This window comes from Alligator mississippiensis, chromosome 3 (assembly GCF_030867095.1).
Source record: "Alligator mississippiensis isolate rAllMis1 chromosome 3, rAllMis1, whole genome shotgun sequence".
NCBI lineage: Eukaryota > Metazoa > Chordata > Crocodylia > Alligatoridae > Alligator > Alligator mississippiensis.
The window spans coordinates 261,182,187-261,199,469 of record NC_081826.1 but is presented as its reverse complement, the minus strand read 5'-3'; the positions used below and the strand labels follow the sequence as shown (position 1 = coordinate 261,199,469).

At 43.8% G+C, this 17,283-nt stretch overlaps 1 protein-coding gene across 2 annotated transcripts in view; it reads right to left on the bottom strand.

The window, feature by feature from the left end:
• Positions 1 to 1,374: 1,374 nt before the first annotated feature.
• ADAMTS6 (ADAM metallopeptidase with thrombospondin type 1 motif 6) overlaps positions 1,375 to 17,283 on the bottom strand; it is a 352,249-nt gene continuing 336,340 nt past the window's right edge. For both annotated transcript variants that reach the window (XM_019496068.2, XM_059725136.1), the window contains one exon: positions 1,375 to 5,526. In XM_019496068.2, the coding sequence (XP_019351613.1) occupies positions 5,417 to 5,526 (110 nt within the window). In that variant the 3' untranslated portion in view covers positions 1,375 to 5,416. The remainder of the gene's footprint in view (positions 5,527 to 17,283) is intronic.

Here is a 17,283-nt window from a genome sequence, read left to right as displayed (position 1 = left end):
ATTCAAGATTGATAACTCTGTGCAAGATAGAGTCTATTATGGTATTGAATAATATTTGTAGAAACCAAGATAAATCAGAAAAGGGAAGGAATATTGTACAGGAAGTAATCAGAGACTCAAATATAAGTGTAGTTTTTCAATAGCAGGCAAAAATTAGAGAGTCTTTCAGTAGAGATGGCTTCCATGGAGGAGGAAAGGGCAGAAGGATTGTGGAGAATCTTGAAACTAGGATTGGCCTCAGAGTAAAGTACAGGATCAGGAAGAATGTATTTACGAAGATTTTAAAAAATGCACTGGACAGAGGATTTGAAAATGATAGATTCTACATTTTAAGAAGAATGGAAGCTTTAAAGCATGTCATTTACCACATGCAGTTTGTTGTTATGTTTGTGCAATAATGATCCAAACACAAGTCAAAAGGGGAAAAATAGTAGTATTATTGTTATAATTCTGGAATATGAGCAACAGTGGACAACGTATCAAGTAAGAACTTGTACTCTGAAAAACTGAGAAGAAAATCAACATTACTCTGGAATGCACATAGAGATGTATTATTAGACTATATATGATTGACAATCTCTTCCATCTTTACTTTCTGACCTGGAAGATAGTAGCATCTTCATATTAGATAGATGATAGCATTATTATCTCTAAAATACAGAACTGTTTCTAGGGTCCTTAACACTGAAGAGAAGTCAACAAATAAGAAAGATCAGGGAAGAGTAATAAAGTGCTTAACCAGTTGAGTTAAAAACTTTTAAATTTTCTGTATTTTCTTTGACATCTAATAATAGCTATAAATCAGTCATTTGTGCTAAAAACTGAAGTTAGCCTTAACAGTCATCCTAAGAAAAGCTGAGAAGAGAGCAGGAAATATCTCTCATATTCAAAGGCTCCAGTACACAAATAGTTTTACAAGAGCAGATGAGTCTCAGGAGTGATGACCTTCGTTATCAAATCTTCTGAAATAGTTTCATTTCTGATGTCTCAAAAGATTATGGCAAATTTTCATAAAACTCTAAATACTAATGCTAGAGAGACATTTTATTACTGACTGACTGGTAATAAAATTATGCCAAAATATACAGGATGTTCTGCTGCCTATTAACTGCATTCCTGATTTGATCTGCTTCAACATTTATTGCTTAAGCTATTTCTTTAATAATGTACATGATGATACTCTTTCACATTTTCCCTCTGTTTATTGTTATACTTATATATGACAAACATTGCTGTAGCCAGTGACAGGATTCTGAGACAACATATAAATGTTATGTAAAATAAAACACTGAAATGCATTTGATGAAATAAATTTGTGCTTGTAGAATTCTAGCATCTTTATATTAAGAAACAGAAAACTGTGTACCATATGAATCATTCTTAAAAGCTGCAGTTTTATTTTACTAAAGTATCTATGTTAAAAACAAATCTGTGCCTGGTGTGGAATTTCACTGCATCAAGTGTTACAATATTTTTGTTTTTATTACAAGCAGGAGAATGCATGTAGAACAAGTGTTAGGAAACATGACAATAAATTAGAATATAATTTACAAAAGCAAAAATAATAAAGTAACAGTGTACCACATTAATACTGAGTATAAAATAATAAGCAACTAATCACAATAATACAAAGGTAATTTCAGTCTGTATTATTAAGGATATCTATGTGACATTCACTCCATTAATAAAATTCCTAATGAAATGGACTATTTCTGGGTGTATACACCATGAGGGATTTATGTATAGATTTTTTTCCTTTTCGTTTGATCTGTCTCATTTGATGGTATTGTTGAATGGAAGTCCTGGCACCAGATTGCTCTTTGTATTTAGTACTCTACTATTCGATTTGCCAATAGTCTATACGCCAATAGTCCTATTGTCACTATTTAGGAATATAACATTATTTAGCTTAGATTACATAGGTGGCTACAGTGTAGCAGCAGCAATGAACTGTGCTGTAGAAACCAATGATGTTTCTTTTCCTTTCAGTTAAGTTTTATTTTCATGTCTTAGTCTGAAGTGTTGGTTAGTTTGTAAATCCAAATACATTCTGTGCTTTGTTCCCTTTAACAATGCAATTCTATGTTGCTCCAGGGAGATCCTTAAATTCCAACCTCAGTGCTGTTTTATGTTGCAGCGTAAACATTAGACTCCCTAGTGTTTTAGCACCAGTTAGAGAGCAAAATGTGTCTGTGGAAACACTCCTTGCAATTTTAATGTCCTAAGTGAGGTAAAAAAAATCTTTTTTTAATGCACTTAAAAGCAACACTTTCTTGTTGGTTGAAAAGACACATTAGCTAATAAACACAATTATGCCCTGGAGAAAAGCAGACCCTGATATAAAGAGGTATCTTTCTTGGAGAATGCCATGGTAACACCTTTCCCTTTTATTGTATTTTGACTTAGCCAAGGCATGCTAGCACCGTGGTGTTCTCTGAAAAGGATGTATAAAGGTCATTCACTCACTGGCTAAGATGTATATACTGCCCTTTATCCATGGGTGCTTGTACATGTGACTGCCATGATGTACATGTGACAAAAATGTTCCCTTGTGTGGCTTAATGGTGTTACACATTACATGTACATGAGTTTGGGGTGGGGGGTACAAATGAGTTTGCATTGTTGCAAACTAAGCTACATCCTGATGTAGTTCAGTTTGCAATGTTGCAACTTGGAACATTGCCACTATTAGTGAGTTCACCCCCCAGCTGTGGGAGAAGCAGGCAAGCTCCACAGAAAAAAACCATCAGGCCCCTTGCCACTTCTGCCTTTGACAGGCTTCTGCAGCCAGCAGGATGACTGGGGCTGCTGGGAAACAGGTTGTCTTGCCCCTGGGGCAGCACTGGGAAGTGACAGGAGGTTGGTTAGAGAAGGTGGCAGGGATGGTGCATGAGGTGTGGGGCCACTCAGGCGGACTGCTCACTTCCCTGAGCCTGCCCAGGCTTCCAGTGCCCTGTGCACCATCCCCACTGCCTTCTCTGGCCATCAGCACAGCCAGCCACCCTACTGCCACATCCCTGCACTGCCTCAGGAGCAAGCCAGTCCATTCCCAGGCAGCACTAGGTGTCCTGCAGGTCACAGGAGCCTGCTGAAGGCAGAAGCGGTGAGGACTCAATCCTTTTTTTCTGCAGAGCCTGCTCACCTCTCCCATGGCCAAGGGGTGAGCTGACAGATTAATGGCACAGATTAATGGCCCCCCAGCTGCAAGAGAGACAGACAGGCTCTGACAATAAAAAAAAAAAAAAAGATTGGGCTCCTCGCTGCTTCTGCCTTCACCAGGCACCTGCAGCCACCAGGACAATAATATATATAGAGTGATGGGGAAAAAAACCCCATCGTTTCAATTAAAAATTCACCATTTCAATTTAGGGGGCATAGAATGCAACCCTGAGGACTAAAACGCCGTCACGTATACAAGCACCCCATGTGTACAACTCCTGGCACTTTTTAAAATTTTATTTTATTTTCTTGGAGCCAGTATCAGTGGGAGCTGTGTACATGGGACTGAAAACAACAGATGGCCCAGTATGAGCCATACCTAGCCAACTGAAAATTAATTCCACTGGTCACAGGTGTATGGAAGTGAAAATACTGGCAAGAGGTAGCAGATGACAGGAATTTGATGGTTGTGAATAAGCGGGCAACACAAAATCCCATATATAGATTGTCAATTCTGTTTGCTTTTCATAGTACAAACATCCTGTTAAGAATATCTGTTTTTCTTCTTAATTCACATTAGTACATACTGTGCAACACATTTGGCTTATTATTTGTTAAATACACTGACACACTGAGATATCATGTGATTTTTTTTTTTCAAATGATTCATTTCACGGAAAGAGTACTTTTTTTAAAAGTGCCATTTCAATTTTAGTGTTAACACAAGATTTTTTCACATAATTTTAATTGCACTACAACAATGGAGGCATAGCTGGACACAAAAGCACATACATCAAGTACCTGCTGCAAACTGCAAGTGTTCAAGTACAATATATTAATATAAACAAGTATCCACTTTCCTTATCTCCTTGTTGAGTCTTTTATCAAGAGGTGATGGGAAGGAGGAGCCTAACATTAAGATTTACTCACACTAGATTTTGGAAATGACTTGCCCAAGGAGTTCCATTTCACATTTAAATTAAATTCAAAGTATTGATAAAAAGTACTCAGTGAATATTAAAACAATGGTAATATGACCTAAAAGACCTTGTAAGTCTTTTATTCTTTGGTTGTAATCCTTCCCCCCTCTGCTATAGTCTCCAAAACTGTGCATTCACATGATCTTTCTCATAAATAAATGCCCTTCTATTGTATCAAAGGAAGGAACATCTGGAACTCATTGCAACTGTCAGCAAAGTTTGCAGAGGGTCTGCCTTATTATTATATAGTAGGTTTATCTTTTGCACTGGAACTTCTTGGTGATAGTGAGTAGAAAGCAATGTGTAAAACACAACTAGATATCAATAAAACTGATGCCTCTTTATGGCTAGTGATGTAAACAATAGTGAGCTGGAGTCAAAATGTGAGCCTTAGGCACCCTGTGCAGTGGTAGCGAAGTACTTGGCAATATGTTCTTCACCACTATTGGAGTCTGGCTTCACCATTGTATTGAAATGTTTTTTCCCTTTTAGTGGAAATCTCAGCTTCACTTGTACAATGGCAAGATGGCTATAAACCTGCAACATGGATTTCATTTCATAGCACACTTGTATGTCATGCACCACTGCAATAACTGTTGCACCTCTTAAAACTAAGTCCCTCATGGTTGTTCTGTTTATTTATGGCTCACAGCAGCGTTCAGGAAATATGGATTATTCCTAAGGGAATTAGCTGTAATGAAAGAAAAATACAATTTTCTTTACTTCTGATTTATAACTGCTCCTTAAATAACATGTCCAAGCTCATTTTATAATTTAAGTTGTGGTGCTGTGTAGTGAGATAAAATAGATAAAATTTTTAAGCTATGTCTTAAGATTTTTGATTCTTCATTACTTCCATAGTAGACCAGGTCATAACAGCTACATTTTGAACAGTTTTAAATACAAATGGATTCAGTGTCATTGCTAAGTCCATAATAAAAATTATTTTAATGGTCCAAGGAGGTAAACAGACTACTGGATTTAGTCAAAAGAACACAAATGTTCCACAGTAAGCTATTCTAGATGTGTTGTGTGGATCTTTCCAATTTGGCATGCCCTCCTTATACTGTGTCCAGCACTTTGGATGAATAAATCCCACTTCACAGAAGTTAAAATAATATTGAAATCCTGTCAGCTGGGGCTGACCAGTGGTTACGTTTTCCACAGGGTAATGCATTTGCAAGGACGTCAATCTCATTCCGCTGTGTGGCTCTCTTTGATGGACACATTTCCACAATGATATAACAAGGCACTCTCTCTCTCTCACTTTCTGTGGGTCAGTGTCCTTGGCAGGTCTTACAGCACATCTGTCTGAAGTATGCTCGGCTGCAGAACTTGAACTTCAGTACCAGGGGGCAATAAGCCACTTTGTTCACATCTTTGCACTCTAATGATTGAAGGCATAAAAGAGTGGGGGAAAAAAATCAGAAATGCAAATTTACAGTACAAAATTAAATTTCTTGAGATTGAGCATGAAACTACCATGCCTATCCACCTTGCCTTCTATGTTGCTGTTCTTTCCACTACTACAGCCTAGTAGAATTTTAAATACATTTTTTAAAGTAATAAAAATGTTTGCAAGACTTCTCTCCCAGATGTTTATAAATGTGCACACTTTGTCTTGAAAGAATTACCATTTATTGGGACAACTGATCACTTTAGATAGCAAGGAAATATGAGTCATTTTTCTTATTATGATTTTATAGCTTCTTTCTCAGGAGTTATTTTATTAATCTGCGAAAGGCTATCCAAAATATAATACAAGTTGAATTGTTGAGTATTATGTCTGTGCATTTATAGGAATATTTGAAACAGAATGTACACTAGAGCCAGCAGCACCAGAGAAGATGAAAAATGCTAGAAAGATGCAGTAACTGCATAGTACAGTGGGTTTTACTGTAGCTTTAGCCCCATACATGAAACATTGTTTTATGCAAAGGAAAATTTATTTATATACTTCTAACTATCACACAAAGGCTTTTTCATAGTTATCACTTTCCTCTTAGTTTGGCCTTGCCAGAGGAGCAACCACTGTTAGATCGGGCTGACAGGGGCCTCTGAGGCAAGGAAAAAAATTGCTCTGCCATGGGGAGGAAAGATTCTTTCCTTTGCACCTAGCGCTATGCCCTGAAACTGTACTGACTACTCAGGCTTGATGCTTGACAGAGGATTTGTCCCTCTGTAAACACCTGCTTTCAAGCTGGTATTTAAATGGGACTTTGGCAAAGAGCCTAGCCTTGTGTGTAGGGAAATGGAATAGATGTTCAGGGAGGAAAAGCAGAACCCACAAGTTTGCACTGCAAAAATGAGGTGGAAAAAATAATCAGACTTGATTTCTCAGAAGTTAATCTGAAAACAGTGTTCTAATTTCTTGATTTCACATGTAACTATTTGATACTGCTCAATCCCTGATCACTCACTTTGACTAATTAAAACAGCCATAAAGAAAGTGTAAGGAAAGTGTTTAATGAGGTATAAGAATTAACAACATATTGAACACCATCATGTCACTTGTCCTGACTTAATGGCAGGAAGTGGTGACCAGGAATTGGGATCCTATTATTCTAGAACTTGAACACAAGGAGCTCATGGAAGCAAAAGCAGAACATAATAGACAAACATACTTAGTGTTTTCACACAATCAGGTGTCCTTACATCCTCAGAAAACAGCCACTTTCTACACAGTGAGCGTGTCTACATAAGACTCCTTAATGCTCAGTGGACTGTTCTACTGCGCATTAGCACGTCACAACAAAAACTGTGCTAATGCACAGCAAAATTAGTCTACTGTGCATTGTTACCAAAAAAAGTTTTCCTTTCCTACTGTGCATTAGTGCAGCTGCTATGCCTTTATCTAGTACCTGATATTAAAGATATAAACTTAACACACGCTAGCAAAGACGTATTAATGAACATGTAGATGTGCCCACAGGCCCCTACCAAAATATTTGCCCTACAAAACCATAATTACAAATGCTTAATATGGAAGTTGGTTATGTTGCATAGGGGCAGTATAGCAAATGGTTGTGTATAGAAGGGCAATGTGTGACACAAGCCTGTCATCCTTGTAACATCCTTGGTCATCAAACCCAACTGGAAACCCCTGTGTGTGGCTGGGAAGCCATGTGATAGGAAGGCATGGGGCTTTGGGGCGCATAAGCCTTGTGCCTAAGCCCAAGCAGACAGTCTGGGCCTGCATGCTGCAGGGAGAGGAGCTCCCAATAGAGAAGGCCTGCTGGAGACAGATGAGCAGGCACCCAGGTCATGCAGGATGAAAGGGCTCCAAGGGAGGCATGGTTTGCAGGCACTGTTAACCCAGAGTGTGGAAGACTTTTAGTTTGTGAAGCAGCTTGCTTGTGTTTATATTATGTTTTGAGCTTGATACCTGAGGACCAGATTGTGGCTATGAGGGAGGTAAGGAGCGGTTCCTGGTGAGGCACTCTGTGACAGGCAGCCCAGCCTGGGGTCAGAGATCCAGAGGACTGAGGCTGACACAGTGGTAGCAGTCCAGGCTGGTGTTGGGGGATCCAAAGGGCTGAGGACCAGGGACGCAGAGAATGAGACAGGGCCAGGGGTCCAAAGCATGTGAATGTGAGATAGCGCTGGGGCACAGGAGCCAAGGTCTGGGGCAGTGGACCTGGGCTGATGGGTGCAAGCAGAATAAAAGGGCCAAGGCCAAGAAACCCAAGGCCCAAACAAAGGTTTGGGGCCTGAGGGCCAAAAGCTGCACCAGGGCCAGGGGGCTTCCACCCAATGAACATGGAGTAACGTGTATGAGGCATGGGTGTAACTACAGGGGAGGACAGAGGCCACAAATATACCCAATAAGGCAACTGGTAACCTGAGGCCCTGATGGGGCCAAGAGGGCCACAACTTAGTGCACGAAGGCAAGACTGGGGCCAAACAGGTGCAAGAGGTACTAGCTGGCTAAAGTAAACAAAGCTTACTCTGGGACCCTGGAGCATCCTCCCATAACACCAGTATAGTTCCAACAAGGTGTGGCAGGTGAGGAAAAAGGAGGGTACCCTAAGGAGATGAAGAGGGGACAGGAGTTGTGTGGCCACCCCTGAGGTGTGGTCCTGCCACAATCCTTAGGGAAGTAAAATCAGAGTTACAGTTTGTGGTGTACCATTAGTAATACTTCTGGTAAGGTGTAAAGATATATGCTTGGGGATAGGGAAGCCTATGAGGTGCCTTTTCCCCCTTGTTTTTATGGGCTTGTATCTAGCATTTAATTTGTATAGTTTACTAAAATGCTAGTATAGCAATTTTCACGTGTTTACATCCAGGTTTCTTGCATATTAATTTTCTAATATTACAATTCATCATTTGGTATGACAGTTGTCTTGGAGTCAGGGGGAGGATAAGAAGTGGGCCTGTGGGGAACTAAAATACAGATTACTGAACAGAGAATACATCTATCTATCAACAAACACTTAGAGGGGCATGGAAATCAGAGGGGGATCTTGGTGGACCAAGAGACCCCACATGTTATATGTGGTGCTAAAAAAGTAGCATTACAGAGAAGCTCCTGTACAGAAGCATTCAGGAACATTTCTGTAGCACTTCAGCCATTTTTGTAGTGCTATGGGGACATGCACACCTAAGCCCTCCACTTCTGTAGTGCTACAGGAGAGTACATAGCACTGCAAATAAAATGTCTCACCATGGCTTGGAACAAAACACTTCAGAACTTTCTTGCAGCAACTGTTTTAAAAATCAGTTTTGAAATAGACATGGTGGTTGATGAAGTAGCCTATTCTGCATTGGACAGCCAAAGGAAGCAGAGACATTTTTATTCCAAGTAGGAGTGATATCCACAAAAATCACTGTTACTTAATCAGTCTGATTCCAGTGGTTCCAGTAAACCACAAATATTAACCTCTCCTTTCCTGAACTCTATGACTAGAATGGAGCATACCATGAAATTATGTGTTACACAACAGCAATAAATACAAAATGACACAGTACCCTCAGTTACTGAGGCTTCAAAGACACACCACATAAACTGTATGGAAAATTGAAACTACATGAAAGAGGATAAAATAGCATTTCAGACAGGGTTTCAGGTGACCTTGCACAGTCCAGATTCAGCTGCCGTATGTACTCAGAAAATAAAATCATTCTAAATAATTTTTCAAATGCCGTGGTACTTGTCTGTAATTCACTTCCAACAGCAAATGTAATGTTACTCTATTCAGTGGCAGTCTGTCAAAATCTGGCCTACAGTACACTAACTCTCCAATGAAGGGTTTGCTGAAACAAAGAGCTAAAGCTGAATGTGACAAGATGTATCATCACTTTCTTTTGCTCGCCTCTTATTCCCAAATTTTGACATTATAAAATAAAAACTACCTCAAAGCTTTACCAAAACAATTGTGGCAAAGGCTATTAGTAACACACACTAAACTGCAGTAATATTCATTATGGCTCAGTTGTATAGTGGGCATATAGCCAAAGTTCAAACATTCTTGTTTAGGAACTAAATATTATTTAAAAGAAGATTTTTTTTAAAGTCTTACTACAAACAGCTAGAATTGTCTGCTTAGCTCAGTCTACTTTGAGAGGAATGCAAAGGAGTTGATCTTTATGAAAAGAAAGGCTTTCATGTATTAAAGTCCTGAGATTAGTTAGCTCTTTCGGATTAGTTAGTTTTTTGAAATCCTAAAAGCTGTCACCTCCAGCATGCTGAAAGAAATTTGCCTGACCATTTACTTCAAGGTTGACATTATAATAACACAAGCAATTTGCTCAGGTAGTCTTCATGGTCAGAAGCCATTTCACAAGTTAATTCAAGAACATTCAGCTTCTATCATGTTTAAGAGGATTTATTTAAGATCAAGGGCCATGTCAACACATGGCGTGGCCGTTTGGTTCCCTGGGGACAACTAGCCACAGTGCACCTTGTGCCTGGCTAGTTGTCCCTGGGGAATGCCCATGCCAGGCATGCTATGGCATGCAGCACTGGGCTGGCCCCAGCCACCTTACCTGGGTTCTGATGGCCTCCTGGGGCTGCAGCTGCAGTGATTCTGCCACATGGAGCCCGGCTGGCAGCAGCTGTGCAGCTCCAGGCAGCCCGGCTCTGCTTCTGAGCGGTGCACACTGTGCAGGTATGTGCTGCTCTGCTTTTATTCTCCACAGGTTTTTTTGACCCCTGGATATCCAGGGGTCAAACAACCTGTGCACTGCTCCCTTGCACTGTGGAGAACACCTGAATGTGTGGTATGTGGCACTGCAGACATGTCTGCAGCGCCACATACCACATGGCCACACTTGTCTTGATGTGGCCAAGAAGGGCAAGGAGAAAATGTACAATCCATGCACTTTATTTTAAAACTGTGTAGTTTATACTGCATATAGTTATCAGATGTATATCAATACTGAGTTAGATGCAATAAGTACCTGAAAAATTTAGAGGGAAACTTATTTAGCAGTCAAAAACTAGTTATGCGCCTTTAGAATCTTGGATCTTTAATATTTCATAGTTCGTGGCCAAATTTTGCTTATTTGTGTATGTGTTCCTAATGAATTCAAAGGTGTTGTTCTAGGGTAGGCAAAAAAGGGACTATCTACCCTGTTCAGAATCATATACATTATGGGCTTGTCCATACATGCAGACATGTGTGTCTGCAGCAGTTCAAATAGGAGCAGCACAAATTTGAGATGGGGATTTTTGCCTCAGCACACATACCTGGAGATGCACTTTGATGTGGGACAAGTTGTGCCACTTGCCTGATGGAACTGCAGCCAGGAGGAGCTATAGCCTGGGGCCAACACCTGCGCTGGCTCCAACAGTATAAAAATCTGCCCTGGTGAGCAGCTCAGTTGTCCTCAGGAGCTTCTAAGGTCTGACCACTTGATATCTGGGGACAACTACCCCTTGTGCCAGCTGGACTGCTAAAGCAGTCCTAACCTGAAGTGGCCCCTGCACCCTCTATCCATTGCAGGAGTCTGGCAGTGGCGACTGCTGCCTGGCTGTGACTGCTGCCTGCTGCCACCTGCAACAGCATCCTTCCCCTTGGAGCTGTAACCCCATGGCTGCACCCCTGCCAGACCCAGATGGAGTGCCCCACCTCAGCCATCTGGGCAGTTATTGCCCAGAAGATGTGCTCCTTGTGGTGGCCCGCTTTGAACTAACAAAGCATGTCCTCTTGGCCCCAAATGGCCAAGAGCTCAGCCACTTTTTCTGCCCTCCAGCTGGATCCCCAGTGCTGGCCCTGGACAGGCTCCTCTGCATGAGTTCTACCACTTGAATCACCAGCAGAGATCCTTGTGTTCCCTGTTTAAGAATTGCAAATACTCTAATAAGAAACCCAAATTCTCTCATTAGAATAACCAAAATAGTGCTCTTCTGCTATTAAAATGAAATGCCACTATATATAGAGAGATCAGCTGGGCAATGTTTTATTGATATACTTACAAGCGTAAAGCAATTTGGAGGTGGGGAGATTGGGTGAGTTTATGGGTAGGTGTAGGGTTTTGGGGGGTGAGGTTTGGTGGGGTATGGGGCTTGTGCGGGGGTTTGTGGCTATGTATGTGTGCGAGGGGTATGTGGGAGTGGCTTGGGGATGTGGGTGTTGTGGGTGGATTGTGGAAATACTGTGGGGGGGCTGCTCAGGAGGGGTGAGTCCCCTGCCCCCCCACAGGGTTCAGCCCCCCCCACACAGTACACAGACTGCCCCCCCCCCACAGGGCCCACAGGGCACACACCGCCCTGAATGGCACACATGTTCCCCCACAGGGCCCACATGCCCCCCACACAGGGCCTTCATGCACCCGCACAGGGCTCCAGCCCCCCCACAGGGCCCACAGCTTACTCAGCTTGTGGGGCACTCAAGACCTGCTGTGGCCAGAGCCCCCAGTGGCACGGTGCAGCCCCAATCACCTCAGAGGCAGCACCACCTGTGCCACTTGGGCTGTAACCTGGGACCTGGCCCAGCTCACTGGGACCGTGTGTCATACTGGGAGCAGCAGCTGCTGCCATTGGGGCACTTGGAGCCTCTTGGCACAGAACCCTGAGTGGTGCAGGACAGCGGGGTGCAGCACAGCTCAGTCCCAGCTGCCTGGCACCCAGCGCTGCCTGTGCCATATCGTGCGAGCCCCACTCAGCTTGGCATGGGGCTGTGTGCCTTCAGGCAGGTCTGGGCCACTTGGGCTGTCACCCAGGACCCCACACCCATTATGGGGACTATCTGTCACACTGGACTGGGTCCTGTGTGCACGGAAGAAGCTGGGTCTGACAGCGTGTGGGGCCCAAGCACACAGGACCTGGCCCGGCATGACAGGTGGTCCCTGTGAGCAGCTCAAGGCCCTGAGTGACAGCCTGAGCAGCCCAGAGCTGCCCGAAGGCTCACACAGCCACACTGAGAAAGGCAGAGCCCATGCAGTGTAGCACAGACAGTGCCAGGTGCCAGACAGCTGGGGCCAAACCCCATATGTGGGCTGTGCTAGGAGGTCCCAAGCACCCTGATGGCCATCGCTGCTGCCGGTGAGTTGTGGGCCATGCAGGGGGGCATGTGGGCCTTGCAGAGGGCAGGCAGGGGACCCACTCCTCCCAAGGTGCTCCTCCATGGTCTCCTACACCCTCACAGCACCCCGCTCCATCCCCCCCACCTCTTACTTACCTGGAATGCAGCTCAGATCCAGGTCACTGCAGCCTGAACTACTCCTTGCCCTGCATGTTCTGCAGCATGTTGCAGGATCAGGAAAAGGGGCAGGCATAGAGACACTCTGGCCGGCTACCAGAGCATCTCTTTGGAGGACCTGAGCCTCTGGATAGCCAGGTATCAAATTTTTAGCCCACGCTGCAAATATGCAGCATGGGGAAGGTTATTTTGTCCCCAGTGTGCCTCTTGCTACATTCTCAAACTGCTTTGAGATGCAGCAACAGGCATGTGCGGGCTCATCTGGACACGCCCTATGAGTTTATCTGATGCTATAAAATAGCTCTGGAAGTAACTTTATATGTCAGTCTTCACTATCCACTTTCATATATCACAAGTCTCCACTGAATACAGTCCTGCACTTAGGACAAAACAATACCATGCACTTGCACAGGCTGGGGACTGATTGGCTAAGCAGCAGCTCTGCAAAAAAGGACCTGGGGGTTACAGTGGACAAGAAGCTAAATATGAGCCAACAACATGCCTTTGTTGAGAAGAAGGCTAATGGCACACTAGGCTGCATTAGTAGGAGCATTACCAGCAGGTTGGGGGAAGTGATTTTTCCCCTCTATTCGGCACTGGTGAGGTCATATCTGGAGTACTGTGTCCAGTTTTGAGCCCCCTATTTCAGAAAGGATGTGTACAAGTTGGAGAAAGTCCAGTAGAGAGCAACAAAATGATTAGGGGGTTGGGGCACTTATGAATAGGGGACTTATGAAGAAAGGCTGAGGGAACTGGGCTTATTTAGTCTGGAGAAGAGAAGACTGAGAGGGGATTTAATAGCAGCCTTCAAGTACCTGAAGGCTGGTTTCAAAGAGGATGGAGCTAGACTGTTCTCGGTGGTGGCAGATAACACAACAAGGAGCAATGGTCTCATGTTGCAGCAAGTGACATTTAGAGATATTAGGAAAAACTTTATCACAAGAAAGGTAGTAAAGCACTGGAACAAGACCCAGAGACATGGAATCTCCATCCTTGGGGGTTTTTAAGACTTGGGTAGACAAAGCCTTGGCTGGTTATGATCTAGTTGGGGGTGGTCCTGCTTGGAGAAGCGGGGTTGAACTAGATGACCTCTTAAAGTCTCTTCCAGCTCTAATTTTCTATGATTCTAATACCTTTAATGTGAGCCAAGAGCAGAAATGTGACCCTTGGTGGCAATGTAACTATTTAAGCATTTACTTGAGAGAAAAGTTAGAAATAGGAACTATCTTCATTAAAAAGAAATTTTAACATCTTTTCTTTGTCTTATTTTTCTTAGAAGATCATGATATTTTCCTGGTGCTAGTACTGAGTTATTATGTAATAAGGAAAAACTGTATGAAATTATTTCCTAGAAATTAAGAGGTGCTAGAAAAGGCCTAAGTTAGGGTCATTAATAAGGAGTTATTTTATGTTACTTGGCCTAAACAAAAAACACCCATTTATACACTGCAGCAACTGAATAATAAGCTCATTATCATTAGCAGGCAGAATTTATTTTTATATTGCTACTTTCATTAACAGCAGTTGGCCAAAAATAACTTTAAGACATTACCCTATCTAAATAGGAATTAAAAATGCTAAAATAAGAACAGTAAAGTTACTTGTAAGGATACTTTTCAAACAATATGAGATTATAAACAGAAGCTTCTGAAATCTGAATTCTAAGAGGCAATATAAGATGCTCACTGAAACTCAGAGAATCACACAGGATCACGTCACAACTGAGTTTTTTTGGGAAAATTTAAATTTGCTCCTCTAGTCCCGCAAAAGTCTCTATTTGACTAGCTTTCATGCTAATTTTGAATCTGTAAAGTCAACCTAAATGGTAATAGCAACTATTTACTGTCTTTCAGCTAGATACAAGTATTAGAGTAAATGCATGCATTGTTATATAGTAAAAACCTGAATGCCAAAAAAAGAAAGACTACAGTGTACTTGAGCTTTCCACATTAAAAAGCAGACTATTGTACAATACAAGTAGGATGATAAACCCCAGTTTTGTTGGAAAACACCAGTAAAATATATTGCATGCTGTTTGTTAAAACATACTCTTAATATAGTAAGAAACATCAAGTTTGCAAAATCAAGCATTTACAAGTTAGAAAATGCCAGAATTAAAACTGTCCGTGAAACTTTAATTTTACCCCCTTGTGTGCATGTATTATGATACAGGCTTCAATTACATGATCACATACTGTTTTTGGCCCTACAGGACCCCGACTTCATTCAGTGTAAAGAATGGAATGTGCTCACTTGATGAGCAGCTATTCAATATTGTTTTTGTCTCACTGTTCAGTGTGTGGCCCCATGCTTTATTTAATGCGTACTATTCAAAACCTGCTCTGAAGACAGGATTCTTAATTTGCTCACAGGCTTTTCTGTGCCACTCATCACTATAGAATTGGAGTCCTTCATAAACAGAAATAAGTTCATTTTCACACTAGTTCTATGAGCTAATTATTATCCCCATTTTACAGAGAGGGAGCAGAAGCATAAGGTTAAAAGTATCCACTGATTTTGGGTGCTCAATCTGAAATGCCTAAAGACTGACTCTTTAGATTATTTAGCATTATATAAAACTCTATAAGTTCAAAGCACAGCTCCTCTTGACTTCAGCTGCAGCTGTACAAGTCATACCCTAGGATTTAAAGTCAGTTAACAAAAGGAGAAGGAAATTAAAGGCCACCTGTGAAGTTTTAAGTAACTTGCCCAGAAACCCTATGGCACCGGCAGGACTAGAATTCAATCCCCCATGGCAGCTTATAGATTCATAGACATTAGGGACTGGAAGGGACCTCGCAAGATCACTGAGTCCAGCTCCCCTGCCATAGGCAGGAAGTCTGATGGGGTCAAATGATTCCTGCAAGATAAGCATCCAAATGCCATTTGAATGAGTCCAGAGTAGGTGCTTGCACCACCTCTGGGGGGAGTCTGTTCTAGACCCTGGATGCTCAAACTGTAAGAAGTTTTTCCTTATGTCCAGTCAAAATCGGCCTTCCAGAAGTTTGTGGCCGTTAGACCTTGTTATCCCTTGAGGGGCCCTAGTGAACAACCGTTCTCCCAGATCCTGGTGCATCCCCCTTATTTACTTATAAGCTATCACCTTCTTAATCATAAAGATCATAAAGTTGTCCTTTTTCATCATGAAATCCCCTGCCTCATTCACTACACACCTTCAGCAACAAAAGAAGCAGGTATAGCTCAGGGGCAGGCAAAACACACCATTCTATCCGACCTGCAGGTCCCCTAAAAAATTCCAAAAATTATCTGCCCCTGGCTGCCTGTCAAAGATGACATGGCGCCAGTGGCAGGAGGACCCAGGGGGAGCTGGCAGCAGAACCTAGGGGAAGCAGGAGGCAGCAGCGGCAGCAGCAAGGTCTGCCCAGCCCCGCCCCACCCCAGCCCCCAGCTGGAAGCCTCTGCCTAGCAGAGGCTAGTGACCCTGGGGCTGTTCCCCACCCTCCCTCCAGGAGTGCAACTCAATTAACAAAGGCGGGGCAGGGGAGGGAGGAGAGGACCACCAGCAATTGCCTCAGTCCTCAGGGCTGGGCTGGCTCCTGCTGCATTCTGCTGTCCTGTTGCTACAGCTGGGAACTGCATGGTGCTGGAGTGACGGTGGGCAGACGGAGGGTGGGAGAGGGGGGAAGAGAAGCAGTAGCAGTGGGAAAGTGGGGAAAAGGTGGTGGCAGCAACTGCAGGTGGGGGGGAGTGGCAGTTGGTGGGAGCGCAGGGCCCGTGTTGGTGCTCTGGGGCCAGGGCTGGTGGGGGACCAGGGCAGGATGGCAGGATTGTGGGGCCTGGGCTGGCAGGGGCTCTATGGAGCTGAGTCAGTCTGTACCAGCAGGGAGAGGGGGGAGCTGACCTGGTTCCATAGAGCTCCTGCCAGCCTGGGCCCCACGCTCCTTCCAGCCCACCCCGGGCCCCAACCGGCTGTGGCCCCAGAGCACCAGCACAGGTGCCATGCTCCCGCCCACTGCCACTCCCCCCCTCCACCTGCCACTTCTGCCACTGCCATTTCCCTCCTTTCCCACCTGTCACCTCTGCTTCTCCCCACACCCTGCCTGTGTGCCCAGGCACCATGCAGTCCCCAGCTGTATCACCAGGACTGCAGGATGCAGCAGGAGCTAGCCAGGCCAACCCCCATAATTCCTGGCTGCTTGTGTGTGATGCCAGCTGGGCTGGGCCAGCTCCTGCTGCAGTCTGTCTTCCCTATCATGCAGCTGGGAAGCATATAGTTCTGGGGCAGTATGGGGAGGAGGAAATGGCAGTGAACAGAGAGGTAAGGAAATTGCAGGAGAAGGGCAGTGGTGGCAGATGGAGGGGTGGGATGTGGCAGTGGAGGGGAGCACAGGGCTCACACCAATGTCCCCGGGCCAGGGGCAGCAGCAGTGCTGGGAGCACCCTGAGGCCTCACGACCAGGTGCTGCCACTGGTTGCAGGGACTGTGGGCATCTGCACCCCCCATGCACACCCCACACCCCCTCACACATCCTAGCCAC